At 52.4% G+C, this 27098-nt stretch overlaps 2 protein-coding genes across 3 annotated transcripts; one reads left to right on the top strand and one right to left on the bottom strand.

Annotated features, from left to right (window-relative positions):
* Positions 1–160: 160 nt before the first annotated feature.
* Positions 161–20446, bottom strand: SIRT2 (sirtuin 2). Of its 2 annotated transcripts, XM_079119365.1 has the most exons (16): positions 20317–20401; positions 19451–19497; positions 16127–16175; positions 15728–15841; positions 13291–13332; positions 13041–13147; positions 12890–12946; positions 12531–12599; positions 4191–4320; positions 2382–2441; positions 2095–2150; positions 1921–1997; positions 1795–1846; positions 1144–1214; positions 957–1023; positions 161–835 (listed from the first exon to the last, which is right to left on the bottom strand). In XM_079119365.1, exons 1-16 carry the CDS (start codon positions 20330–20332, stop codon positions 680–682), a joined length of 1170 nt encoding a protein of 389 aa, XP_078975491.1. In that variant the 5' UTR covers positions 20333–20401; the 3' UTR covers positions 161–679. The 2 variants fall into 2 exon arrangements, with proteins under 2 accessions (XP_078975491.1, XP_078975490.1); XM_079119364.1 differs by lacking the exon at positions 19451–19497 and having other exon boundaries at positions 20317–20446.
* A 243-nt stretch (positions 20447–20689) lies between these two features.
* Positions 20690–27066, top strand: NFKBIB (NFKB inhibitor beta). Its single transcript, XM_079119369.1, has 6 exons — positions 20690–20955; positions 24459–24564; positions 24644–24959; positions 25821–25909; positions 25986–26252; positions 26913–27066. The coding sequence occupies exons 1-6, from the start codon at positions 20777–20779 to the stop codon at positions 27012–27014; spliced, it is 1059 nt and encodes a 352-aa protein (XP_078975495.1). The 5' UTR covers positions 20690–20776; the 3' UTR covers positions 27015–27066.
* The last annotated feature ends 32 nt before the right edge of the window (positions 27067–27098 follow it).

The following is a 27098-nucleotide window of genomic DNA, read 5'->3' on the forward strand; positions in this document are numbered from 1 at the left end:
GTGAGGTCCCGTCCATCCTTGGAGTCCCTTCCCGGCACCCCTCGCTGCTTCTCTTAAGAGCCTGGAGACATTCTTGTGTCCTTAGTGGCTCAGGGTCTCACCCCACCACCAGCTGCTCTGGGGACCCACAGAAAGGAACACAGACACGAGACAGCGAAGGTTAGTTGGTTTTGTTTTTGTTTTTAATTTGTCTCCAAATAAGCAACATCTTGTGCTCAGCCCCATGAGGGAAGTGGGTCCCAGGGAAGGGGGCCCAGCACCTACTTCGGAGTTGGAGGCGGAGGCCCAGGAGCCCCAGCAGGCTGGGAACCCACCCCCACACAGGTCCCTGAAGTGGTAGAGAGAATGAGGCCCTCAGCCCCCTCTGGTGACAGAAGTTTGGGGCACCCCTGGACTCCTGGGAGCAGTTAAAGATTAGGGGAGGCTGCTCCTTCCCCCCAGAGTGGTTAGAGATCGTGGGCTGTTAGAGCAGGCTGCGCAGGCCTTGGCCTGAAGGAGAGGTTAGAGATTTGTGGGGATAAGGTGGGGGTGGCTGGGACCCATTTTAGGAGGGAGTGGTTAGGAGACTGAGGGGGTATCCTGATCTCCCCAGAAAAGAGCTGTGAGTTAGAGGGGCCAGTGCTGGTTGGGGCTCTGCTGTCCCAGAGGATCTGGCCGTCCTGCCTGGGAGATGGGGCTGTCACTGGGACTTCTCCCGCTCTGCGGTCCTGGCCTCCTCCTTGGCAGGAGGTGGGGACTTCCTGGGGGAAGCTACGGTGTTGGGGTTGGGGCTCCCCGACCCAGACTGGGCGTCTATGCTGGCATGCTCCTTCCGAACAAGGTCCTCCAGCTCCTTCTGCAGGGAAGAGTTCACAGAAATCAGAGGTCACCGAATAGCAGAGGGTCAGAGCACCCACGGGTTGGGGTGGGGTCCAAGGACTGGGATCAGGGCAGGCTGGGGTCCCTCAGCCTCTCACCTTCCATCCAAGGAGGTCAGCAAGGGCCAGGCAGCCCTGGTCACAGTCACCCAGCCAGGCCACGTCCCTGTAGCGCGGGCAGGAGAGTCAGTTCTGGCCCAGGCCTCTGCGGGTCCTGGGTCCATGGCCTCTGCCCTCCCTCCCACCTTGGCAGTCGCTGGTGGGCTCGCAGCCCAGCTGGCCTCACCTGTAGGCCTTCTTGGAGTCGAAGTCCATGCCTCCGCCCAGGCCTGTGATCATTCCCAGGAACGGGTCCGTCTGCAGGGGAGGGGGAACTGAGGGCACCGGCGGGGCCGATGGCCGGGCTGTGAATCCAGCTCCCTGATTTTGGTCAAGGGCCTGGGCCTCTCTGGACCTTATCTGCATGATGGGGACAGCCCTGGCGCCCCGTGGGGCTGCAGCGCCACCCCCCACCACGCCACAGGCGCTGCATCTGAGGATTCAACTGCCTGGGCCGGAAAGGGATCTTTAAAACAGGGCGCCTCCACTAGGGTTTCCTTGTCAGGCTTCCCTACAGGGTACGCGATGGCAGCGACACCTGGGGAGGCTGGCACAGGACTCGGGGCGCAGCTTTGGTGCCGAGCCTTCGCCACTCTGCACCGGGACTCGAGCCTCCCTGGATTCTTGTACCCAGGGTGCTAGGGACACCTGTTCCCAGAATGCCATGTGCCCGGCAGCTGCGTCTCCCTCCGTCAGGCCCCAGCAGGGATCCCCCAAGAAAGCAGCTGTCCGGGAGCGAGGCCACCCCAGGAAGCAGCCAAGAGGAGGGCTGCCCTCCTGCACTTTCACTGTGGCCACTGGAGAGGCCCCGGGCTGGCCCTTGGGTCCCAGGACTCACCTGGCCCGTCTTCTCCTTGTTGATGAGCAGGCGCGGGGTAGAGAGGGGGGCCCTGGGGTGGAGAGCTGGGTGGTCAGGGCCGCCTGGCCCCTTCCCGCCATTCCCCACCCACCCGGCCCGACCTACTTGCTGATGAGGGATGCGAAGGGCTGCACCTGCAGGGAGGTGCCCATGACGATGAGGAGGTCCACCTTCAGGAAGTCCTGTGGTGGAGCAGCCGGTGAGGACCCGGGCCTGGCTCAGGCTAGGAGCACCCCCCCCCCCGCGGCCCACCCCAGCGTCGCTGGGGAAGGCACTTACCGACTGCATGCACGAGAAGAAGCGCGCTGGGAGGTTCTCGCCAAAAAAAATGATGTCTGAGGGGGAGACAGATGGACGGACACAGAGACAGGAGACAGTGACACAGGAGACAAAGATAGGCAGGGGTGGAGGCAGACCTGAGGCTGGGGCAGGAGTTGGGGAGTGGTGGGGACTGGCAGGGGACAGAACCCCCTCTTCCCAGGACGGCTGGGGGCACTGGCTAGGGAGCAGAGGTGGCCGGAGGTGGGGCAGGGGCACCGTGTTTGGAGCGGGCAGCAGGGGCTCACCAGGCTTCACCACGCTCTGACATTTCTCACACCGGGGAGTGGCCTCGGAGAAGAGCTTCTCTGGCAGGAGAGACGGGAGGAGAAGGACATGAGACCCTGGCAGGGCCCCCGCCCCTCCTCCACTGTCAACATACACACCCCAGTCGCTGGGGCCCCTCCTGGGATGGCTGCCCCGCTCAGAAAAGACCCCCCTTCTCAGAGAACTGTCCCCTCCTCCCCAGGCCTAGGGGCAGCTCTCAGTAACCCCGTCCACAGCTACTGAAGGAAAAATGGACACAGGAGCAGAACCCGTGCCTGACAGGTGCATGGGGCCCTCCGAGCCCCCGACCGGGAACAGGGGTGGCCTGCTTCCAGGGAGCCTCAGAGGGCAGCCCTACTTCCCCTGGGGTCACAGGGACCTGATGACTCCCAAGCCTGAGTCAGCAGCAGAGAGAGGGAAGGACATGCAAATGATCCAGGAGGGACAGAACCTCAGGGTCAGCTGCTTTCCATCCTTGGGCTCTGTGACAGACCCCAGCCCGTCCTTGTAACAATCACCCTTTTTGCTGACTATGTATTAGGGAACTGGAAAGCATCCCTGTCACTTGCGATCCATGCAATTGGAACGCGTTTGTCCAACTATTCACTCGTTCATTCAATAAAAACATTCAGAGACGGTCTTGACGGGCGTCACTGGGGACATTTCTGCACCGGCCACGTGCTCTGCTGTGGGTGGTGCGAGAGCTCCTGCCGTGAGACATAATGGGGCGCTGTGCATTGTGTGTCGCCAGCTGCAGGCCCGGGTGGTCGACTGGCATTTGGTCAGAAAGGTCACCCCCAGGGGTGCTAGTGCCAGCGCACAGCTGTCCTGACGTTCTGTGGACACCAGAGGCTCTGTTAAGTCAGCATAAAGAGTATCAGAAATGGCTCTCCATGGGCGAGATGGTGGCTTCTCTCGGCACAGTGATGTCAGACGTAGGCTTGCCCTGGCCTTCGAGCCGTGTGCACTGCTGGCTGTTACCCTGGAAGCTGTCCTTACGTGAACGGGGACGACAGCTCCAGCAAGCCTTGAGGCCTGTATTCCTTGCATCAGCCCCAGCCCCTCCCTTGACCAGGCCTGCAGCCAGCCTTGTGCGCCATGGGTTCTGCTCACACTGTCCGATATGGCAGTCGAAGAAAGCCACATGGGACCTGTGCAATTTAAATTGATAAAAATTTTAACAAAATTAAAAATTCAAAGCTGAGTGTGGTGGCACATGCCTGAAATCTCAGCAACCTGGGAGGCTGGGGCAGGAGGATCGTAAGTTTGAGGCTGGCCTGGATGGCTTCATGAGAGCCCTATCTCAAGATAAAAATGAAAGGGCTGGGGAGGCGGCCCAGTGGCAAAGCACCCGGGTTCAAACCCTACTACTCGCCCCTGCAAAAATTCAACTCCTCTGTTGACCTAGTCACATTTCCGGTGCTCAGCAGCCATGTGGCAAGTGGCCATCCTCGTAGTGCAGTTGTGGCAGTTTCTCTCCTCTCAGGACGTCCTGCGGGACAGTGCTGTGCTCAGGATGCAGCTGGATCTGCCTCCGTGGGCCTTTCGGTAAGACGGGGTCAGCATTTAAAAGGACACAGAGCTAGGGTCTGGGGACTGCACAGGAGAGGCCACGTGACCGTTTAGGGACTGTCTCCGTGTGACTGATCCTGCTCTGGAGCCGAGCACCACGGCCTGGTTGTGCAGCTGCCGCCACCTACCCCCGGGGGCTGGGAGCCCAGGAGCTGAGCAGGACGCGCAGCTGCCCGCTACGTGGAGACCCGTTCCTGGTGCCTGGCCTCCCGGCTCACCTTTCATCCAGCTCAGCGAGTACTCGCGCCTGCACAGGGGACTGATGCAGTGCGACGTGTAGAAGGTGCCATGGGCTTCCACCAGGTCCTCAGGCTCCAGCCCTGCCACTCGCTCCAGTGTGTCTATGTTCTGGGAAGAGAGATGGAGGGGATCCGGTCAGGAGGACGGGCTGGGGCTGGGGCTGAGGGGCAGAGCGCCGGCCTGGCCCAGGTGAGGCCTGGGTTCCCTCCTCAGCACCACACACAAGTAAAGACATAAAATAAAGGCACTGTGTCCATCTACAGCTAAAAATATATTTAAAAAAGAAAAAAAGAGGAGGGAGCTGAGGCCAGGAGAAGCAAGTGGGCCCAGAGGGAGGAGGGGGAGAAGCCAGTGGCAGGTGTGTCTGGAATGGGGCCACCAAAGGGTCAACAGTCAGGGTTACAAGCCAGGCGTGGGTCACTCAGGAGGCTGAGGCAGGAGGATCACAAGTTTGAGGCCAGCCTGGGCAACCTAATGAGACCACATCTCAAAAACAAAAAACAGACAAACAAAAAAAACATTCAAAACAGCCAGGGTTGCTTAAAGACTGGGGCCCAAACTCAAATGTCTACAAGGCCAGGCCCACGGCTACCACCAGCTCATGTGACATTTTTCTGCAGGCCACTTTGCTTCTGTTTTTCAGAAAAATAATTTTGTTAAGAGAGCCAGGCACTTACTACCACTTGCCAGAAGTTTGTTGAAATAAATGTGCGAATCTCTAATGTTTGTTGTGAATGGAGCCGGCTCGGATGTGGCATCCTTGGGCAGTACCCAACCTGCACAGCCACCCATGGCAGTCCTGGACATACACTGACATAAACAAATGATTCAGGAGGGCTGATTTGGTTTTAAACACAATGATTTTCTACTTAGCAGGCGTTACTGTCTGTTTCACAGATGACACATTAACCTATATTCTTTTTAAGACATTTTTTGTATGAAACTGGCCAGAATATCCTCTCAATTTTCTGGAAGTGCCCAGTCCCAATGGAGCAGCTCTTGTTCCCAATGACAACTGCTGCTGAGGCAGGTGGTGATGAAGACCCTTGGCAGATGTGACACAGAGGTGGCCTGTCACACGCAGCCTGCAGCTGAACTTACAAGGTCTCTGAGAGACTCTGCAAACAATGGGAAGGGTTTCCTCTCATGGGCAGATGGCCCTGGCTCCGATTGCCCTCTCAGCACCCTGCCAGTGATCAGCTTATCCCCAAAACACGCAGACAAGAGGCACTGTTCCCAGACCCCTCACATGTCCCCGCCCTGATAGAAATCCTGCTTTTGCCTTTGGTAGTCGACCCAGTCTGCTATTTCCATCCCTTGCAAGTGAGTACACTGTGTTCTTCCAAATAACTAAATGATGTGTCCAAGAACTACAGCAGCCCCCATTATCCATGGGGGATGTGTTCCCAGACCCCCCAAAATGACTGCAATTTTGGGTAGTGTCAAATCCTGTGTATACAGATGCTTTCAGCCTTATGATGGGGTTGTGTCCTGATAAGCTGTCACAAGGTGAAAACAGCCTAAGTGCAGAGGCACTGTGTACCCTGCGAGGTGTCACAGCTTAGTGCCCAAGGCACTGTAGAGTGTTAGTTGTCTCCTCTGTGAGCATGAGGCTGAAGAGGAGTGCGGCTTGCTGTGGCCACCCAGCATCACATCAATAGTCTCAGGAAAGATAAAAGTTCAAAATTCAGCCAATTGTGGTGGCACATGCCTATAATCCCAGTGACTCAGGAGGCTGAGGCTGGAGGATGACAGTTTGAGGCCAGCCTCAAAACTTAGCGAGGGCGTAAGCAACTTAGTGAGACTCTGTCTCCATATGAAAAATAAAAAGGGCTGGGGAAGTGGCTCAGCAGTTAAGTCCCTCTGGGTTCAATCCCTGGTACAAAACAAAACAAAACAAAACAAAACAAAACAAAATAAACAACAACAAAAAATAAGTTCAAAATCCAAAATATGGCCAGGCATGGTGGCGCATGCCTATAATCCCAGTGGCTCTGGAGGCTAAGACAGGAGGATCACAAGTTCAAAGCCAGCCTCAGCAAAAGCAAGGTGCCAAGCAACTCAGGGAGACCCTGTCTCTATATGAAATACAAAAAAGGGCTGCAAGGTGGCTCAGTGGCCAAGTACCCACCCAACTACTTCAAAATATGGTCTTTGCAGAATGCCCTTTTACCATGTAGAGTTGAAAAATCACAAGTTGAAGCATCTGAATCAGGAATTATCTGTACTGTTCTTTTCCTAACAACTGCAACCTGCAGAGTTGTAACCTGCAACTCTGCCATGCGGAACCAGAATTAGTATGTCCTGGCCTTCTACGCTTTATGTCCTTATGTCCTTGTGTCTCTCTGCATCACTACTCTTGCGTTTTGGGAACATAATTAAATAAGGGCTAGATGGACATCAGCCCTGGGGCACCATGACAGTCAATCTGATAATCAAGATGGCTACTAAGTGACAGACAGGTGGAGCATGTCTGGCCTGGAAATGCTGCAAGAAACGTAGATGAATATTTTGGGTGGGATGGAGCAGCACAGCCTAAGATCTCATTACGCTACTCAGCTGAAAACTTGTGGACTGTTTATTTCTGGAAATTTCCATTTCATATTTTGGGGCTGAAGTTGATGGCAGGGAACCTAAACCTGAACAGAAAGCGAAGCTGAAAGCAGGGAGGACGATGTACTTCGGAGTCCCTGTGCTACCTGTGGCCTCGCTTTCGACGGAGAGACAACAATAAAAGAGAGTAAGGCCACGTGTGCCGACAGGAGACGGTCTCTCCGCCATGCCACGCAGGACGGAGAACATAAGCCGGGCCTGCCGGAGGGGAAAAAGCCCAACCTCGTGCCCCTTGAGGACGGAACAGGTTTTGAGAGATGCGTTGCTAAGCAATTCCTCACTGTCACCACAGTGTGAACTAGGGCAGCTGGAATGTCACTAAGGCCCTATGACCTTTCGGGGAGCGCTGCTGGGGACTGAGCCCGGGCTTCACGCTCTACCCCTGAGCTACGACCCCAGCTCTTTTTCTTTTCTTTCTTTCCTTCCTCCTTCCTTCCTTTCTTTTTTAGGGTCTTGCTGTGTGGCCAGAGCTGATCTTGAACTCCTGGGTTCAAGGGATCCTAAGTTTCCACAATATCCAGGATCACAGGCATGCGCCATTGTACCCAGCCAGGCAATATAACTTTTTTTTAAGGTTACAAATTTATTGAGATAAAGTTTGTAAGCTTAAAATACGTATTTTGGGTGGACATGTTTTTGGTATGTACACACATGGATTATTATTTTTCTTTTTGGCAGTACTGGGATTGAACCCAGGGCCTCTTGCATGCTGGGCAGGCATGCCACCACTGAGCTATGTCCCCAGCCCGTGGGCATTTCTTCTTAAAACCACTATCGCAATCAAAATGCCAAAAATCTCACCAGAATTTAACCACACATTTAACATAAAATGAACTGAACTAAGAAATCAAATATTTTAGAGTTTTATATTCTACATAGAATAAGATAATGAGTATCTCCACCGCGAACATAAAGTGATGTTGGTAAGTTAATGTACCTACTGCCACCTTGAATCCAACTTTTCAAATCAGGCAATATAATCTTAAGGGGCCACTGTCCCACGTGTCCTCTACAGCTAGCCTACATACTGTCAGGCAGTGTGTTCCTGTGTATGAGCTTGTGTGCCCACATCTTTTGGCCTGGGCATGGAACAGCTCCACAGGAGACACAGAAAATAAGTCACAGCAGCGACCTCGAGGGAGGGGAGCAGGTCAGGGGAGGAATGTGGCACAGGAAGTGGTTTTCTCTTCAAGAAAATCAAGGCTCCTGACACTTGGTCTCAGCGTCCTGCAGGAAATAGGGCATAGTAGGGAGGGGCCTGCACAGACAGAGGGCAGTTTTTAGAGAGCTCAGGGGTCTCTTAACTCCACCTGAAAAGGTGTGTAAGATGCAGACAGGTCTGATTGGAGAAGCCTGAAGTCTGGACTTTCCTGTGACAGCTCCTGATTTTGAAGCCATGACTCATTTTTTGGTCTCAAAATTCTGTTACCCATCAAAACACTGTCCTGGCAGAGTGGCCCCGGCTCATGTGCTGTGCTGGTGCAAATGGAAAAAGATCTCAGTTCCTCTGGGTGGATGGGTGGTCCTCTGTTGAGGGGCAGCTCAGTCCCTGAGCCCGGGCAGGGGCCTTGCCCTGGCATGCAGCCAGCACCCTCGGTGGCAGAGTCTCATATGGAGCATCCTGCCTGTGAGCTGCCATTGCCACCTTGTTCTCCTGACGTATTTGAAGATACGCCTTCTCCTCAGTGATGCTCTCTTCCCGCCCCAGCACCGAACTAAGTTTAGGTCAAGGAGGGTGAAAGGGCAGGGGCTGGGGCTCTCCCCAACTGACCTTTGTATTGAAATCTGAAAATAGAGAGGAGTGCTTGCAGAAGAGGGAGACTCAGGCTGGGGATATGGCTCAAGTGTCTGCCGACATGACCCTACCCCACGGCACACTACCACACCTGCTGCAAACACGGTGTGCGTGCGTGCGTGTGTGGTGCTGGGGAATGAACCCGGGGACATCTACTACTGAACTACATCCCCAGCCCTTAAAAAAAAATTTTTTTTTTTTGAGACAGGGTCTTGCTAAATTGTCAAAGTTCACCTCAAACTTACAATCCTGTCTCAGCCTCCCAGGTAGCTAGGAGGACAGGCATGCGCCACCAGCTTGGTCTTTCAACGAAACTATTTAGACCATTTGTGCTTAATTACTGATATGATTATAGTTATCACATTGCTATTATACGTATTCTATATAGCTCATTTTTATTTCCTTTTTCCTCATTTTCTGCCTTTTTTTTGGAAGGGTAGTTTTTTGTTATTCCATTTTATTTCTTTTGCTGGCTTATTAGTTATTGTTCTGTTTTGTTATTTTAGCGGTTGCTTTAAGGTGGGGTTGGCAAATGGTGGCCTCCTGCCAGAATCCAGCCAGCCACCCCCTTTTGTCAGGTACTGAGCTGAGAATGGCCTTTATATTTTTTAATGGTTTTTAAAAATCAAGATAATAATAGTACATGACAAGTGAAAATTATAAGAAACTCAATTCCAGGCTCCATAAATGAAGCTGTGCTGGGATACAGTGAGGCTCGCTCATTCCCTTGTTGTCTGTGGCTGCTTTTACCCTATAACAGCAGAGTTAAAAGAAACCATCATATTTTGAGACAAGGTCTTGCTAAGATGGCCAAGCTGACCTTGAGCTTGTGATCCTTCCTACCTCAGCCTCCTGAGTAGCTAAGAAGCAGCTTTTAAAAAGCATGGGGGGGCTGGGGAGGTAGCTCAGTTGGTAGAGTGCTTGCCTTGCAAGCACAAGGTCCTGGGTTCCATCCCCAGCACCGTTTAAAAAAAAAAAAAAAAAGCATGAGACTGCTCTGCGGGTGTGGACACAGAAGGTTCTTCCAGACATGAGGCCAAATGAAGAAAAAACCAAATACAAGCGTAGTGTGAACACCATATATATGATTTATAAGGCCTCAAAGCTGTGGGCTGTGGAGATCACAGAGCCTTGAATGAAGGCGACAACTGTCTGGATGTGTGAATCGGCACTTGGGTCTTGAGCCAATAGCAGCATTGCATGTAGCTTCAAAAGTGCTGCATCATCACAATTTGGAAAGAGTGAAAGATGGTGTGTTCCAGAAAACTAGGTCAGTGACTCAAAAAGGGACTGAGATGACAGGAGAGGATGAGATGAACCATTTCATGAAGCATGAGAGTGGAACATTTTTTTCTGCCTTGATATATTTTATATAATGAACTATTTAAAATCCACACGTGGAGTTAGATCCATGCTTTACATATCTCAGGTAGGAAGCTGGGCACAGTGGCGGTACCTGTAGTCACAGCTACTAGGGAGGCTGAGGCAGGAGGATGGGTTAGCCTAGGAGTTGGAGTCCAGTCTGGGCAACACAGCAGGACCCCATGTCAAATAAATAAATAAACAAACTAATTAAATAATTGATTAAATTTTAAATCGCAGGGAGCGGGCAGATGCCGCGTACTTCACACTGACCCAAACGTACTTCTGTTGGTTTTCTGGTGAACAGAATGCATGGCTGGGCTGTCCCGCTGGGGCTGGGGTGTCTGCCTTCCACAGGGCCATCAGGGAAAACGCTGAGCAGCCCCTCGCTGCTTCTCTAGCTGGGAACTTTCTGCTCCAACCCAGGCTCCGCTGTCCACTGTCTCACACCTCTCGTGCCTGCAGCCAAAGCCTCGGCTACCGCCCTGCCTTTGCCCCCAGTCTCAGGAAGAGGCGGCAGGTGCTCAGCTCAGAACTCTGGGGTCCTCCTTGACCCTCTTCTTCCTCTCTCGGCACAGCCAATCCAGGAAGCAGGTTCTGGGGCTCCGCCTTCCCCACAGCTTCAAAACCTGTCCACTCTTGGCCTCCATGCACCCCGCCCCCTAGCACCTGGGATGGACTCGTTCTCTCTGGTGGGGCCTGGTCTCTGCAGCCCCTCTGCCTCCCCCAACCCTAGTCTGTCCCAGGTGCAGCCAGAGGCATGCCATTCCCTGCCCAAACCCCTCCTCTCAGGAAAGGCTGCAGCTCTCCCTGTGACCCGCGGAGCCTGTATGACCTGCCCTTGTCACCTCCCTGACTCTCTCCTCCACCTCTCCTCAGTGCTCACTCAGGTCTGGCTTCTTGGCATTCTTTGAACGTGCCAAACACAGCCCTGCCTGGGGACCTGACTGCTCCCCAGGACCCCAAGGCTCCTTCCTGGCCTCTTGCAGATTTTGCTTAAATGTCCCCTTCTCCTGGAGGCCTGTTCACAACAGCACTCCCACCACCAACCTCCTGATCCTTCTCCCTGCGTGACTGTGCTCCAGAGACCTGTCACCATCTGACGTACTAGATCTGCAACTTCTCCATCTTGACCTTGTGACCTCCCCGCCAACATGAAGGTATCAGTTCCAGAAGGGCAGACATTTCTGCTCAGTTTGCTGGGACTGGGTTGGCACTCAGTGAACATCCTTAGAAAGCCCGTGGCTTATGCTACGTGTGGTGGCACATGCCTATAATCCCAGTGACTAGGGAGGCTGAGGCAGGAGGATTGCAAGTTCCAGTCAGTCTCAACAACTTAGGCTCTGTCTCAAAATAAAAAAATAAAAAGGGCTGGGGACGTGGTAAAGCCAGTGGTAAAGCAACTTTGGGTTCAATCCCCAGCACCAAAAAAAAAAAAAAAAAAAAAAAGAGAGAGAGAAAGAAAAGAAAAAAAGAAAAAGAAAAAGAAAGCAAACACTTGGCTTTAAGTCAGTTCTTACTATCACCTCATACCCTGTGAGTAGAGCTGACTGAGCCAGGTCTGTCCTGGGCTTGGGCAACCCCTGAAGGAGGAAGTTGCCCCCTCTCCTGCGGCCACCACAGCCCACTACAACTCCATTTGAGAAATTTGGACGCAGCTTTTAAGCATTCGTCCTCCCCCTGGTGGCAATTTCTAAAACTGCAGGTGCCAAACAGTGCAGAAAGGATTTTTATTTTTATTTTTAAAGTATTTATGTATTTATTTTGTAGTACTGGGGATCAAACCCAGGACCTGGCATATGCTGAGCAAGTGTTCTCACACTGAGCTTTATATCTCCATCCCTCTTTAAAATAAAAAAAAATTTTTTTTGAGACAGGGTCTTGCTAAATTTTTGAGGCTGACCTTCCTCCTGCCTGAGCCTCCCAAGTTGTTGGGATTACAGACCAGCCCACCATGCCTGGCTACGACACCTACTTATATTCCAGTTTTATTTGGCGTTCTGAGGTCAGGTTTATCGCATGAGTGGATGCTGCCGTAGCACATCATGTAATTTCAAAACATATTGATAAAACAAAGATAGAGGCACGGACTTCTTTTACCATGTGAGACTCTACAAGTCCTGCTGAGTAAACTAGAAGCAGCAATGTGAGCTGTCCTTGCCTGAGTTCCCTGGGCACAGCCAGTGCCATAGTTATAATCATGCAAATGAACACAAAGTTCTGTGTCCCTTCCTTAAGATAAAATGTCCACCTGGAAACTGTCACAGTGATTTTGTAGCTCCAATCACTTTGGTGTCATCTGCTAGAAAGCTCTCAAAACAAATAGAAAATCTGGGCCATTGTGGTGTCCATATAAAAGCCTCGGACGGGCCCTTTGGCGACTGAGAGGAGTTCACTGCCGCCTGTCCACACACCGAGTGGGTGAAGCATTCTGGAGCCTGGTTACTGCAAGGGAAACTGAGGCTGAGAGGAAGCGACTCACGTAGGTCACATCTGGCGAGTGTCCCCAAGCCCTGAGCACACCACTCCTGCCCACCTTCCCACCTACCTGTGTATAGCAGCGCAGGAGCAGCCCCTTCTCCTTCAGCAGGCGGATGAAGTAGTGACAGACGGTCGGCTGGAGGGGAGTAGGGACAGCTGCAATGTCCGCAGCCACTGCCCCACGCGGGAAACCGTCCAGCACTCGGCCTGCCCTGGAACGGTGGCCTCACGAGGGAGCCCAGCGCCAGCCCATTTCACAGAGGAGGAAATGGACATCAGGTGGTGGGTGGGTGGCAGACACCGCGGGTGGGGGCAGAGGCTGCCCGGAATCCCTGTGCTTGAGGACTATGGAGTATTTGGCCGCAAGGCCTGGAGAGGGCTTCTCCAGGTCTGCTCCCCCCGCCTCCCTACGGGAAAAAATCTCACCTTGAACTGCCCAGGATAGAGTTCCTTGGCAAGGGCAAAGAAAGGTTCCGGGTGCTTCTGTGGGAGAGACAGGTGGAGCGCCAGATGCCCCAGGTGAGGTGAGGCTGGAGCCAGGCAACCTTCCCCTCCCTCCCTCGGGACAGAGGTATACCTTGAAGTAGCCAATCTCAAAGATGGCCTCAGGGTAGGGAAGATGGTATTTCTCCAGGTTGGCGTAGAGGCCAGTAGATGGAGAGCGGAAGTCGGGGATGCCGGCGGCTGGCAGAGAGGGGCAGGGAGCGATATATCAGGGGTACCGGTCCCTGCATACCACCCCCAGGAAGGTCTCAGAGGGCCCTGCCAAGCCCCCAGGAGGTGCTCTGCCATTTCTGGGGCGCCTGCTGGGGGGAGGGGACACTTACCAGTGGAGATTCCGGCTCCCACCAAACAGATCACCCTGCGACCTGGAGGAGAGGTGAACGTCATTTGACAAGCTTTGCTCAGCCTTTACAATAACATCACCCATTCTGGCCCTGACACTGCATCCCCCAGGTCAGGAAGGTGTTTCAGATGCATGATGGTCGTCCCAACCATCTCCAGGGGAATGGTGTTACACCACCATGTTAGAATCAAGGAAGCCAAGGCTCAGATTGGGGAATACAGTTGCCCAGAAGAGTCAGCAAGGGGCCAAAGAATGCACAGTTTGAAATGATACCAATTTAGGAAGAATCCAGAAGGAGTCTCTTGAGTAAAAGTTTAAAAATATACTAGGCCTGGGGAGAAGGCTGTGGGTGTGGTGGATGGGGGGCATTCCCTGGAAAGAGATGCAGGACCATAGGAGTCTCCCGGCCTGGGGGCGTAGCTCAGTGGCAGAGCACTTGTCTAGCATGCTTGAGGCCCTGGGTTCTATCCCCAGCAAGGCAAAACCATTATCACCACCTCTGGGCAACAGCTGGATGATCTTGTACTTCTCACGTATTATGTGAACTCTTTCATATCCTTTCCCCGTAGGCAAACACACGTCAGTCACTTCAAAGGTGGTCAGTTTCAGGGGAAGACCAGGATCTGCCACTCTCAGCCCACACCCACCAGGTAGAGGGTGGAGACAGGCTTTAAGTCATGGCTGGCCTGTCCCCTGGTGGCTGTGGGCTCTGACACTGTTTCTATTACCACCCCAGGATTCAGCTTTCTCCTCTGTAAAATCAGCATAATTACAGTACTGATCTCCAGGCTGCCGAGAGAATGAATTAATTCACGTAAAGCTTAGATCAGTGCCCGGCACCAAGCAATCACTGCATGTGTGTGACTCACATTCTTTGAGCCAATTGTACTGAAATTCTCGAGACCCACAATTTGGATACTTGTAAGCATTTTGCTCCACAATTTTTTTTTTTTAAAACCAGTTCTCATAAAAGAAGACGGGAAAGATGTGGCTGACTCTGTTCACAAGCACACAGCTGAGCAGAAACAGCGCGTGGCTGTCTCAGCTGCGGGCTGGCAGGCAGCCCTGCCACATGGAACTCAGGCATCTGCCTATTCGTTGACTGACAGACGCAAGTGTGAAGTCCCAGGAATTGGGTGCCCTGGGGTGTCCAATCCAAGGGAAGAAGAAAAGGGTAAATAGAGGTCAAGGCCTGCGACAGCCTGGGCCCTGGGCTTCGTCTCTGAGGTGCCATCAGATCAGGCCTGCCTCCAACCAGTGGGCGCTGAGACAGGGAAAGCTTGTGTTCTGGATTCAGGAGACCTGGGGTCAAATCCTGATGCTACCACTTGCCAGCCATTTGATCTTGCACCAGGTCACAGTCTTTCAGGGCCTCCTTTGTCCAGCTCACTTCTACAGTAATGACCTCACAGGTCTAATGTGAAGATCCAATGGGAGGCCCTTAAAGGTGTAATAATTATTATCAATCATTATTAATTGGCATCAGTCTCATAGGCACCTCTCTCTCAGGAGAGGCAGGCTCAGGGCAGCAGGACTGGCTGCTGGAGGGGGGAGACAGCAGCAGCTGGGGACAGCTGGGGACAGGGAAACTGGAGAAGACTTTCTCAACAAAAGGCTGTTCAGGACCCTCAAAGGATCCATTGTTCCCCTTGAGGACTGCAGAGAGTCTGATTTCTCAGACTTCGGTGACTTAACTCACTGCAAGAAAGATAAATTTCACGGTGACCCAGCCAGTAGGCACACCCCGAACAAGCTTCTTGTAATGACAGCCACAGCGAGCATTTCCACACTCCTGCTAGGTTCCAGGCCTCTGAGCAAGTCTTCAGTTTGTTCCACGCAATCCCAACCCTATGAAGTATAGTTATCACCTCATTCTAGGAAACAGGACTGGCCAATCAGAGCACTGTAATTCATTCAGCCATAGGGGTGTGACCCAGCTCTGGTCAATCGGAGACGCAGAGCTTGGTTCAGGTAGACATGTGACCCATCTTGGGTCATTGGGAGTCAATCTCTGGTGGTTTGCCTCAACCACTGGAAAAACGCATGTTCTTTGAGTAGTAGTAGCTGCTAGGCTGGTGGAATTTGCACCTGGAGCTGCCAAGAGTGATCTTATACCCCAACCAGAGAAAAACAGCACCAGAGAGTTGCGGACAAGGAAGCACCGGGATCTAGTCATACTTAAAGCTGGATTTTAGGGTCAACAGGTTTTTTTATTTTGTTTTGTTTTTGCTTATGAGTTGGGTTTCTTTTCTTTATATATATTTTTAGTTGCCGAGGGACCCTTATTTTATTTAATATTTATATGTGGTGCTGAGAATCGAACCCAGTGCCTCGCACAGGCTAGGCAAGTTACAAATAAAAGGTGTGAAGTCACTTGAGGTCAGCAATGGGGGAAGTGGCCCAGGCAGGGGACTTACAGCGCTCGCTCTGCATGTAGCGGGCCACCCCTTCCAGGGTTAGCTCATCCAGCAGGCGCTCCTTTTGGGAGCCCAGGCCCAGGGTCTGGGAGAAGAAGTTCCGCAGGAAGTCCACTGACCAAAAAGAAGAAAGACAGCAGCTGGTGGGCATTCAGCCAAGGCCTGTAGATGTCCTCAGGGCCCCTGAACAGTCCTGGGATCCCCAGTCCTCTCCGCCACTGAAGGCACGGGGCCTGGCCCAGCCAGTGGCCTCTGAGACCCTGCTCTGGTGCTGGCTCCACACGCATTGCTGCATACGCTGAAATGTCACTCCTGGTGGAGCTGCAGGGGTATTCCCAGACCCTGGTCCTGAAATTCCACACCCCAGACCCCCTCCCCGCCCTCCAGGAAGACACTTACTTTCTGCTTCTCCGCCAGCAGCTCCTCCTTCAGGGTCTGAGTCTGAGTCCTGGAAGGGTGGGGTGGGGTGCCAAGCCCAGAAGTGGGGTTAGGGAGGCAGGGGTGGGCGTGGCAGCGACACTGGGCTTGGAGGGAAGGTTCTGCCTGGGAAGGGCCCTGAGGAAGTGAGGAGGGGTAGAGGGCCAGTGCTGGGCCACCAGAGAGGCTCGGGGTTGGGCTGCTGCGGGGCAGGGGCCCTGGGCCTGCTGCTCGGTGGGCATGACCTCGTGGAGGTGGCTTTGCTTTTCTGGTCTCAGTGCTCCACAGTGGCATGGAGCCCGGGGGCTGTGGTGAGGATGGGAGGGGTTAGCACAGTGAGGCTTGCAGGTGCCCCAGAAGCGGAAGTGCTAGCTGCTGCTGTGTCGCAGGCCTGGCATCCACAGCCTGTGTCCCTGTCCTGCAGAGTTTGGGCCTGCTGCTCCTTCCCAGAAGCCTGGTGGCCCTGCTCACTGAAGTCACTCCCATGAGCAGTGCCAGCAGAAGGTCTTGGGGCTCGCCCCCAAGGCCCCCTGCATGGACCCCTCTAACTGCAGCTCTCGGGGACTCTGTCCTGGGTCCTCTTGGCTTTCCCTCCCTTCCCTGGGCGACTGTCACATCTATTCCAGTGGCCTCAGCTTAGTCACTGATGATGCCACCTCACTATCCCCAGACCTAGGGTTCCTGAGGCTTCATCCTAGGTGACCCCTAAGTCCCTCACTCTGTGTTCCAAACTGGCCTCAGCATCTCCCCCAAACCTGCTCTTCCTCCCAGGTCCCCTCTGGGTGTGTTCTCACTGTCCTTTAGTCTACCCCCCACCTTCCTCTCTTACCTTCCTGCCACAGTCCACTCAGCTTCCTGAGAGTCTCTCTACTGACCCCTCTGTCCACCTCAGGGCTCTGTCCGGTCCAGCCTGTCTTCTCTCCCAGGGTCCTGCCTGGGCCTCCTCCTAGGCTCCAGGCCTTAGTCTCTACCTCCAGCTACCCTGTGACCCTGCAGGTGATGGCCTGTCTGGGTCAGCCCATTCCTCTGCTTCAAAGGATTGCTTGGCTTTTCCAGGCTCATCATTCAAACAAACATCCACAGTCTTCCATGATGTCAGATCCAAAAGGGCCGGACTTGGTCTGTTCACCACTGAATGCCTAGTGCTGACAGTAGGTCCTCCAGAACCATCCACCACTGGACGCGGGCCTACTCTGGGCTGCACCCTGCAATGGATCTCACACATCCACAGCTCAGTCTTTACTTAAAGGCCCTCAGATAATATCTCTTCCCTCATAACTCACTATTCATGTTTCAAGCTTTTTTGAATAAGAACCTCCCTTCAAAACATATTTAAAAACAATGACAACTTTTTTTTTTTTTCCCCAGTGCTGGAGATGGAACCTGGGGTCTTGCTGGGCAAGTTCCCTACTGCCCAGCTACAGCCCCAGCCCTTTCATTGCTTTTTAAGATTTCACAAGCTTTGCAAAAACTCTGACCATTACAAAAGGCATAACTTGGGCAGTTGCCTTTTGATTTCCCTGTCCCACCCCTCTTGATACAATCGCTACTAACAGCTCAATGGTAATTGCTCCAGATGTTTTCTCTGCATATATAAACTATTTTTGCAGAAATAGGTCATATCATAGTACAATGCTGCATCTAGCATTTTTCACATCCACCTCATTCTTTCAAGCAGCTACATAGTATCACACAGTACAGATGAACCATAGTTCATTTTACACGTCTGCTGACAGCCATTTGGGCTGTTTCCAGGTTTGCCCTATTGAAGACAATGCTGCGATTGACGTCCTCACATATCTGTTGGACTGAGGATCCCTTCTTACCACGAGACCTTTTTCTCTGGCAGTGGTTGTGCTGTGGGAGCCAGGAGAGTAGATGCCAAGTGTCACACCCTCAGCTCGGCTCTGCGGTGCATTTGTGGGGTACTGAAATCCCAGTTTCTGCACTGCCTACATGTGAAGGGTGATCTCGGGGTCTGGCTGGGCTGACGTTCTTTCAGGCTGCAACAGTGAGGCTCTGTTGGGGGGACACAGGGAACTTTCCCAGCAGGAGGGCCTGAGGGGCTGGCGGGTGCCTTCGAGCCTCTGTGAGGAGGCCAGTCTGCCTCTCCTGCAGCATCTAGAGGGCAGTGTGCCCGCTGCCATGAGTTTATGGGTTTCAAATCCTTTCCAGTTTTTCTACCCAAGGGACAGAAGAGTAGCTACCTAACAGTTCTGCCTCAAGTTCCTCATCTGGAAAAAGGCCCACCATAGGGATGCTGGGAAGATTAAATGAGATGATATGGGCTGCAGATGTAGCTCAGTGATAGAGCACTTGCCCAACATATGTGAGGCCCTGGGTTCGAGCCTCAGCACCACATAAATAAATAAAATAAAGGTATTATATTCATTGTCAAAAATTTTTTAAAAATTTAAAAATGAGACGATGCATGTAAAGCACTAATCAGAGTGCCCAGCTGGAGTAAGCAGGCAATAAATGCTACCCATGGCCATTATTAGCTGACCACCCCCAGCTACCCAACTACTGACCAAACACATCACACTCTTTCCTGCTCCCAGGTCTTCCTATTAGCTGTTCCCTCTGTGTGGAACACTGCTTCCCATGCTAGGCATGGTGTCACATGCCTGTAATCCCAGTGGCTCAGGAGGCTGAGGCAGGAGAATTGTGAGTTCAAAGTCAGCCTCAGCAACTCAGCGAGACCCTGCCTCTAAATAAAATATAAAAAAGGGCTGGGGATGTGGTTCAATGGCTAGCACCCCTGGGTTCAATCCTCAGTACCAAAAAAAAAAAAAAATTCTAAGTCACTCTTCACTTGTTACATTGTGACTATATTTTGCTCTGATTCCTAGACCAGCCTTGTGGGTTCCTCCAGAAAAGGCAGAAAAGGGCCTGTCTGGCATCTTCTGTGACCTCCCAAGTTTTTCTGGGCCTCCAAAGTGTCTTGAGCTACACTTTCATAATCACCCTTGTAGGGTCACTTTCTTGTCACTTATCCATGAGATCTGTGAATTCAGGAACAAAGTTGAAAGTGTGTCTACTAGGTACTAATGAAGTTCAGAAAAGACTGGGGTGCAGCAAATAGAGGAAAGCTTGGGAGGGAAGTCCTAGGGTTGAGGCTGCCCAGTTTTCTGACAGTCCCCAGAAGCCTCCAGTCCCCAGGAGGCTGTACCCGTTGGGGAGAGGGATTGGGATAATGAGCTGAGGGCCCTGGGGTCACTGTCTCCCCTCTGCCACCTCCCCTGGGTGTGGGATGTGGGAGCAAGTCCATCTCTCTTCTTCCCTCCACCCTTTCCCCCATCTCACCTGAGCCTCCTGCACCTTCCCTGCCTGGTTCTCCAGAGGGTCAGAGGCTGGGGAGGAGGGGGAGCAGATGTGGTTACAGTGGGGGGCCTGGTTAAGGGGGCAGGAAAGGGTTCAAGGCGGCAGTGGCAGGGACAAGAAGACCCACCAACCTAGTTATGCTGGAGTCAGGGGTAGTGGTAAAAATGGGGTGGAAGGAGGGAGGGGATGGGGCAAAAAGACCTTAGATTGTAGAGGGCTGGTTAGAGAGGGGCCAGAAGGCTGGGGAGGGGAAGATTTGGGAGGGAAATTAGGGAGCACAGGGTTGAAGGAAGACTTAGAAGGAGTTAGGAAGGACACGGTAGTGTGAGCGTGTGTGCAGGGAGAGTTAGTTTCAAGGCAGAGAAAAGTTTGGCAAGGAAGGGGGAAAATCAGAAGGAATATCTCGGCTGGGAAACGGGTTTGGGAGAGGAGGTGCAGTGGCGGTGGTAGGTTTAGGAGAGGCACAGGAACTAGAGGGAAGAGATAGGAGGGAACACCAGGGTACCCTAGCATCCTACAGTTGCCCCTGTCTCCAGGTACCCTTAGCAACCGGGACCGCGGCAACATAATGTCCTTAGTAACGAGGGTCCTCATCAACCAAGGGGCGAGAAACACGCGACCATTAGTAACTTGACAAACGGACGTACTAAGCGGACCCTTAAAACTTCGTGACCCAGCAGCCCTCCAACCTAGTAACGAGGACCACCTAGCAACGGCCATCGGAATCCCACTCCCCTCAGGCAGCCCCTATCTCCCGTCCAACCGCGCCTACCCTCGGGCCCCGGGGCCTGCAGCCCTTAGCCAGGCCCCGGCGCGGCCCGACCCTCCCACCGGGGCCCCCGACTCACGGTCCGGCTCGGCCATGGGCGCGGGGCGGGGGCCTTCGGGGCTGTCACCGACTGCTCTGTCCCGTGACGGCACCGGAAATAGGAGGGGCAGTGATACGGAAGAGAACTACAACTCCCAGGAGGCATCGCGACAGCACGCCGGCTTTCGCGCGCGCGCACTGCTCTTAGAAGCGGCAGAGGCGTGAGAACCGGACTACGAGTCCCAGAGGGCCTGGCGTGGGCAGCCATGTTGGTAAAGGGCGTCCGGAAAATGTGTGGTCAGCTAGAGAGCGGTAGTCCATTTGACTACTCTGATTGGTCACAGTGCGGTAAGGGGGCAGGGCGTGATTGATTTTCCCAACTCTGATTGGGTGAACGAGGGGGCTTGGTGGGGAATTCCCCACAGGGCGGAAGCACCGGAGCTCCCGGCAGAGGCCAACGACAGACCGGCGGCCGCGGGGCCCTTGAGGTGGCAGGGGCCATGGCCGGGGTTGCGTGCTTGGGGAAGGTTGCGGACACGGATGAATGGTGCGATAGCGGCCTGGGCTCTCTGGGTCCCGACGCCGCGGCTCCCGGAGGACCAGGGCTAGGCGCGGAGCTGGGCCCGGGGCTGTCGTGGGCGCCCCTCGTCTTTGGCTACGTCACTGAGGATGGGGACACGTGAGTGAACCTTAGTCTGCCAAACCGAGCCCTAGGATCCGATATCTGATTTCCAGTTAGTCTTTGATCCCTGTGGGTTGCTAACCTCTTACTCCTAAGTCTGACTTCAGTGCTGGACTTCCTGACCCTAATCCCCGAGTCCTAACTTGTGACAAAACCAGTCTCCTACTTTCATCCTGTCCCAATAATTTCAGACCTTCCTTTCTTGAACTCTGTTCCTACCTCCTGGAACCCACATCCTACCTCCTCATCCCAAAACCCGATCTGAGTTGACCCCAGTCCTGACACCTTAGTTAGAACTCTAGCTCGGGCTCCTTCTGACCTCTAACCTCCAAATGTGATCTTTGATCCTTAGCTCCTGATTTGTTTTTAGACGTTGATTTCCAAAATATTTGTCCCCAACTCTTTGATCCTGTCTTCCAAGTCTTAAATTCAGAGAGATAATTAAGTTTCATGAAAAAAGAGATTCATCTGTTAACCTCACATTTCCCCCACACTACCACTCCAGACCTATTTTAGGTACTAGCAATAAAGTAGTGAGGAAGACACAAAAATCTTTGTCCTTGTGGATTATATTTTTTAGTAGGGCTATCTAGACAGATTGGTAGAAAGACAGGAAGAAAGAGAGGCAGAAAAAGGAAAGGAAGAGTCAGTTGAAAGGCAGTATGTGCTTTGGAGAAAAGGTAGAAAAATGAGGCCAGTTTTTAAACTGGGAGAACATTCTAGGTAGAAGGAAGAGTGGTTGAGTCCTACATAAGGGACTGTACCTGGGTTTTTTGTTGTGTTTACTGTAGCATCCCCAGTGACTCAAAGAGTGTCTGATGGATAAGAGGCACTCAATAAACAGCGATCTCCAAGAACCAGCTTTGGTTTCATTAATTTTCTCTATTGTTTTTTCAGTTTCTATTTTATTGGTCCCTGTAATAACTTTTAAAATTTCCTTCCTTCTGAGTGCTGGGTTTAAATTTATAGTTTTCTTTCTTTTTTCTTTTCCATACTGGGAATTGAACCCAGGAATACTCCACCATTGAGCTATATCCCCGGCTCTTTAAATTTTTTTTTTTTTTTTTTTTTTTTTTCAAATTTTGAGACAGGGTCTTGCTAAGTTGCCAAGGTTGGCCTCAAACTTGCAACCCTGTCTCAGCTTCCCCGGTGGCTGGGATTACAGGCATGTGCCCCAGCCTGGCTCCAATCTCTGCTTTTTAACTGGACTGTTTAGACCATTTATGCTTAATTTAGTTATGGATATGAATATATTTATCATCTCGCTACTATGTATTTCTATGTATTTCCTCTTTATTCCCTTTTTCTTAAATTTATGACTTTTTTGGAAGTGTAGGTTTTGTTATTCCATTTTATTTCTTTTGCTGGCTTATTAGCTACAACTTTGTTTTGTTACTTTAGCGGTTGCTTGAAGGTGGGGCTGACAAAATCCAGCCAGTCACCTGCTTTTGTATGGTTATGTTGTGAGCTAAGAATGGCCTTTAATTTTAATTAAATTAAAGTTTAATTTTTTAAAATCAGGATAATAATAGTACATAACAAGTGAAAAGCATAAGAAATTCAAATTTCAGGCTCCATAAATAAAGCTGTGCTGGAATACAGTGAGGCTTGTTCATTTCCATATTGTCTGTGGTTGCTTTTACCCTATAACAGCAGAGTAAAGAGAGACTGTATGAGGGCAGGGGCTGTATCTCAGAGGTAGGGCACTTGCCTAGCATACTTGAAGCCGGGGGTTCAATCCCTGGTGCCAGGGGAGAAAAACAAACAAACAAAAAACCCAAGAGACTGTATGCTCCCCAAAGCCTAAAATAGTATCTGACTCCTTATAGGAAAGATTTTGTTGACTCTTGCTATAGGATTTATAAGGTACCAAGGTCTGCCTCAGCTGTACTGTGCTGTCTCACTTGGAATGAAAGAACCTTAGAGTGAGACCCCAGGGCCAATCCCTAACACCTTCAAAAAAGAAAATTCCATCCTGGTCTTTATGCCATTCTTGTCATACAACTTACGTATAAACCCCATCGATATTACTTTTTTTAAACTATCTTTAAAGAGATATTTACATATTAATACATATTAATATTTACATATTAAAAAAACTTACCATGTTACTATGTTTAGGGTTACTTTATTCCTTTGCGTAGATCGATGATTTCTATTTGATATAATTTTTCTTTTGCTTGAAGATTTCCTTGAACTTTTCTTGTAGCGTGGGTGTGCTGGTGGTGAATGCCTTTGTGTATATCTCAAAACATCTTTGTCTTTTTTTTTTTTTCCTCCCCAGTGCTGGGTTTGAACCTAGGGCCCTGCACATGCTAATCCAGTACTTTCTCACTGAGCTACCCGCTGGCCCTTGGCACTTGTCTGCTTCTGAGACATTTTTGCTGGATAATAAGTTCCAGGTTGACTGTCTTCCTGTACTTTTGAGGCAGGTCTCCATGGTGTCTTCTCGTGCATTTCCTATGTGAAATCTTCTGTCATCTTTATTTTTATGCCTCTGTACTTATGGTACCTTTTTTCTCTGGCTGTTTTGGAAGACCTTTATCACTGGTTTTGAATAATTTGCTTGTGATGATGAGCCTTATTTTCTTCATGTTCTTGGGGTTCATGTGCTTGTTGGACCTGTGAGTTTATGGTTTTTATCAAATTTGGAAAATTTCCAGCTATAATTTCTTAAAATGTTTTTTCTGCCTCCCCCTTATTTTAGGAACCTAAATTACACATGTATACGATTTCTTGAAGTTGTCCCAGTTGTCTCTCTCTCTGTTTAATTCTGGATTGTTTTTAATCCTTATGTCTTCAAGTTCATTAATCTTTACTTCTGTTATCTGTTGTTAACCCCATCAGTGTATTTTTCACTTCTGATGCTGTAGTTTTTATTTCCAGGGGTTCACTTTGAATTATTATCTGCATTTCTACTTAATTTTTGAACATATGGAATACAGGTTTAGTTATTTTAATGTTCTTTGCTAATTCTAACACATATGCCATTTCTGGGTTGATCGCTGATTCTCACAATGGGTCATGTTTTCCAGTCTCTTCACATGCCTGATAATTTTTGGTTAGAATCCAGACCTTGTGATTTTTGGGCTGGATAATTGGAAATTCCTGCAAATATTCCTGAGTATTGTTCTGGGGCACAGTTAAATTACTGGAAGCAGTGTGATCCTTTTGCGTTTCGCTTTTCTGATGTGTTAGGTGGGTGTGGAGCGGTTCTGCATCTAAAACTTGCTGTCCCCACTATGAGGAAAGACCATCCTGCGTAGTCTACCCAGTGCCCTGTTAATTATGAGTTTTTCGGTCTGGCTGGCAGGAATGGGCACAGTAAATGATAGGTACTTTTCTCTCATCCTTTGGATTGAGACATCTGCATCCCAGACATCTGACAACTGTTTCCAGCACTATTTCTGGTCCCCATGCCTAGCACACAGTGGGTACACCACATTTGCTGAGTGAAGGAATGCAAGACCACTTGACCTCTGCCCTGTCTTTGTCTCCAGGGCATTGCACTTGGCGGTGATACATCAGCATGAACCCTTCTTGGATTTTCTCCTAGACTTCTCGGAGGGCACCGAGTACCTGGACCTGCAGAATGACCTAGGCCAAGTGAGCCACCAGGGACTGTGCAGGGCCCGGGGTCTGGGCTTCTCGGTGCGATCTTAACTTCTGCCCTGTGCTCCCGCAGACAGCCCTGCACCTGGCAGCCATCCTCGGGGAAGCGTCCACGGTGGAGAAGTTGTATGCAGCGGGCGCCGGATTGCTGGTGGCAGAGCGTGCTGGCCACACGGCACTGCATCTAGCCTGCCGCATGCGGGCACACGGCTGTGCTCGGGCACTGCTCCAGCCCCGCCCCCAGCGCCCCCGGGAAGCCCCCGACACCTACCTCGCACCGAGCCCTGACCACACCCCAGTTACCTTGTGCTCTGAAACCGACTCGGAAAAGGAAGAGGAAGAGAGCGAGGAAGACTGGAGGCTGCAGCTGGAGGCTGAGAACTACGAGGGTGCGTGTCCCTGGGCGGGAGGAAGCCATCTCCCAGGCAGGGGAGGGTACCGGCCTTGGGCTCAGCTTTCCCGGCTCCGGCCCCAGCCCCTTGGGTCATCATCCCTGGGCTTCAGGTACCGTAGCATTGCAACCAAGGACCTCCATTCAGGCCCCAGATTACTGAGAATTGGGCATATAGGACCCAGGCCCTCCATCTGATGGCCTGGGACCAGTTGGGACCCAACTGACCGCCCACAGATCCAGAGCTTCCAGGATCCAATAGTTGGGCCCAGGCTCCTCACTTGCAAGGTGCAAGCCATCCGGAATCCCCGTTCCCACCTGCAAACCTCAGGCGACAGCCCAGCCAGGACTCGGGGGTTCAAAGCCCAGTCTGTGCAGTCACAGCATCCCAGTTCCCAGCGTGGAAGCCCACCTCAGCTGGGCCTCATGGGAAAGGATTTATCTACCTAGGTTCCTGGTGTCTGAGTGTCTCAGCTCCTCCACCTCTAAGCCCAGCTACCTGGGACCAGGCTGTCCAGGTGTCTTAAGACCCACCGTTCAGAGCCCACACCCAACCCCAGGTCATAGGCCCTCCAACTACTCAGGTCCTTTGTGAAATAAGACCAAAGGCTCAGGTGTCCAGGCCTAGGGCTCACAGCTGCAGGTCCCAGGCTCCTTGCCCATAGGCCCAGGGACCCTGCAGCCCAGGTGCTGGCACCTGTCCCCATGCCGGGACTGCCCGGAATTCAGGATCCACTCGACGTGCCTGGGAGGGACTTCGGGAGCCGACCTCAAGCCCGACCATTCTCAGACCGTCAGGAACACGGCCCTGGGGACCTGGGCCCCTCACCCATTGTCTTACACCAGTCCTCTGTTCCAGGCCACACCCCGCTCCATGTGGCTATCATCCACAAAGACTCAGAGATGGTTCGGCTACTGCAGGACGCCGGAGCTGACCTCAACAAACCGGTGAGCCACCGCACAGGGCAAGTGTGGGGAAGGCCTGTCCCTCCTTGGGCCTGCTGACCTCTGCCACACCCCACAGGAACCCACGTGTGGCCGGAGCCCGCTGCACTTGGCAGTGGAAGCACAAGCGGCTGACGTGCTGGAGAGCCTCCTGAGGGCGGGCGCCGACCCTGCCGCCCGCATGTATGGGGGCCGCACCCCCCTGGGCAGTGCCCTCCTCCGGCCCAACCCTGTCCTCGCCCGCCTCCTCCGCACACATGGAGCCCCCGAGCCTGAGGATGAGGAGGACAAGCCTGGCCCCTGCAGCAGCAGTAGTGACAGCGACAGTGACAGCAGGGATGAGGGCGTGAGTCAGGAGGGACCCCAGGCAGCGGAGATGGGGAAGGAGACAGGCAGTGCAGAGACCGGCCTTGGGCTGCTGTTAGGGAATGGGGCAGCAGCATGAGCGCAGTGGGCAGCGGCAGGAGCCTGGGCAGCTGCAGTGGCTGGGTAGGCAGCTGCGAAGAGCCATCTCGGTCATAGTGATGTGTGAACATGGACCGTCGGTGGCCGTGTGGGGAGTGGTCGTGGAGAGCGGGAGTTGGACTTACTGTAGGCAGGTGACCTTGGGCAGCAGAGCTGGGGACACTGGCAGAGGTGGGGAGAGGCCCTGGGCAGCAGTGAGAAGGTGAGCTGGAGACCAGGCAGCAGACACAGCCTCGGGCAGGGGACAGCAGTGAATCATGGGGTTGAAGAGTCTGGGTAAGGGCAGGGGCGGGTGGTGGAGAGAGACCTGGGGCTGAACTACTGGAGCAGCTGCAAGGCCACAGCCGCGGCACAGCGGGAGACAGGCCTGGGAGGCGTGACCTCGAAAACCCTGCTTTGCCAGCCAGGGCAGGGACAGGGGAGTGAGGAACGGGGCAGGGGAGTCAAGCCTCGAGCCCAGACCCAGTTCTTAGAGTAGCGTGACTCGGGCAGTGGGCAAGGTGGCAACTGCCTGAGCCCCTCTGCCACCCTCTGCCCCCAGGATGAATACGACGACATCGTGGTCCACAGCAGCCAGAGCCCAAACCGGCCACCTCCCACTCCAGCGTCCAAACCTCTTCCTGACGACCCCGACCCCATCTGATTTTTTGTGTTAATATGATTTCCCACTTAATAAAACAGTTCCGACAACCAGGGCGCAGACTGCTGTTCAGTCCGTTCCGGCCCC

The sequence above is a fragment of the Sciurus vulgaris genome (genome assembly GCF_902686455.1).
Source record: "Sciurus vulgaris genome assembly, chromosome: 17".
NCBI lineage: Eukaryota > Metazoa > Chordata > Mammalia > Rodentia > Sciuridae > Sciurus > Sciurus vulgaris.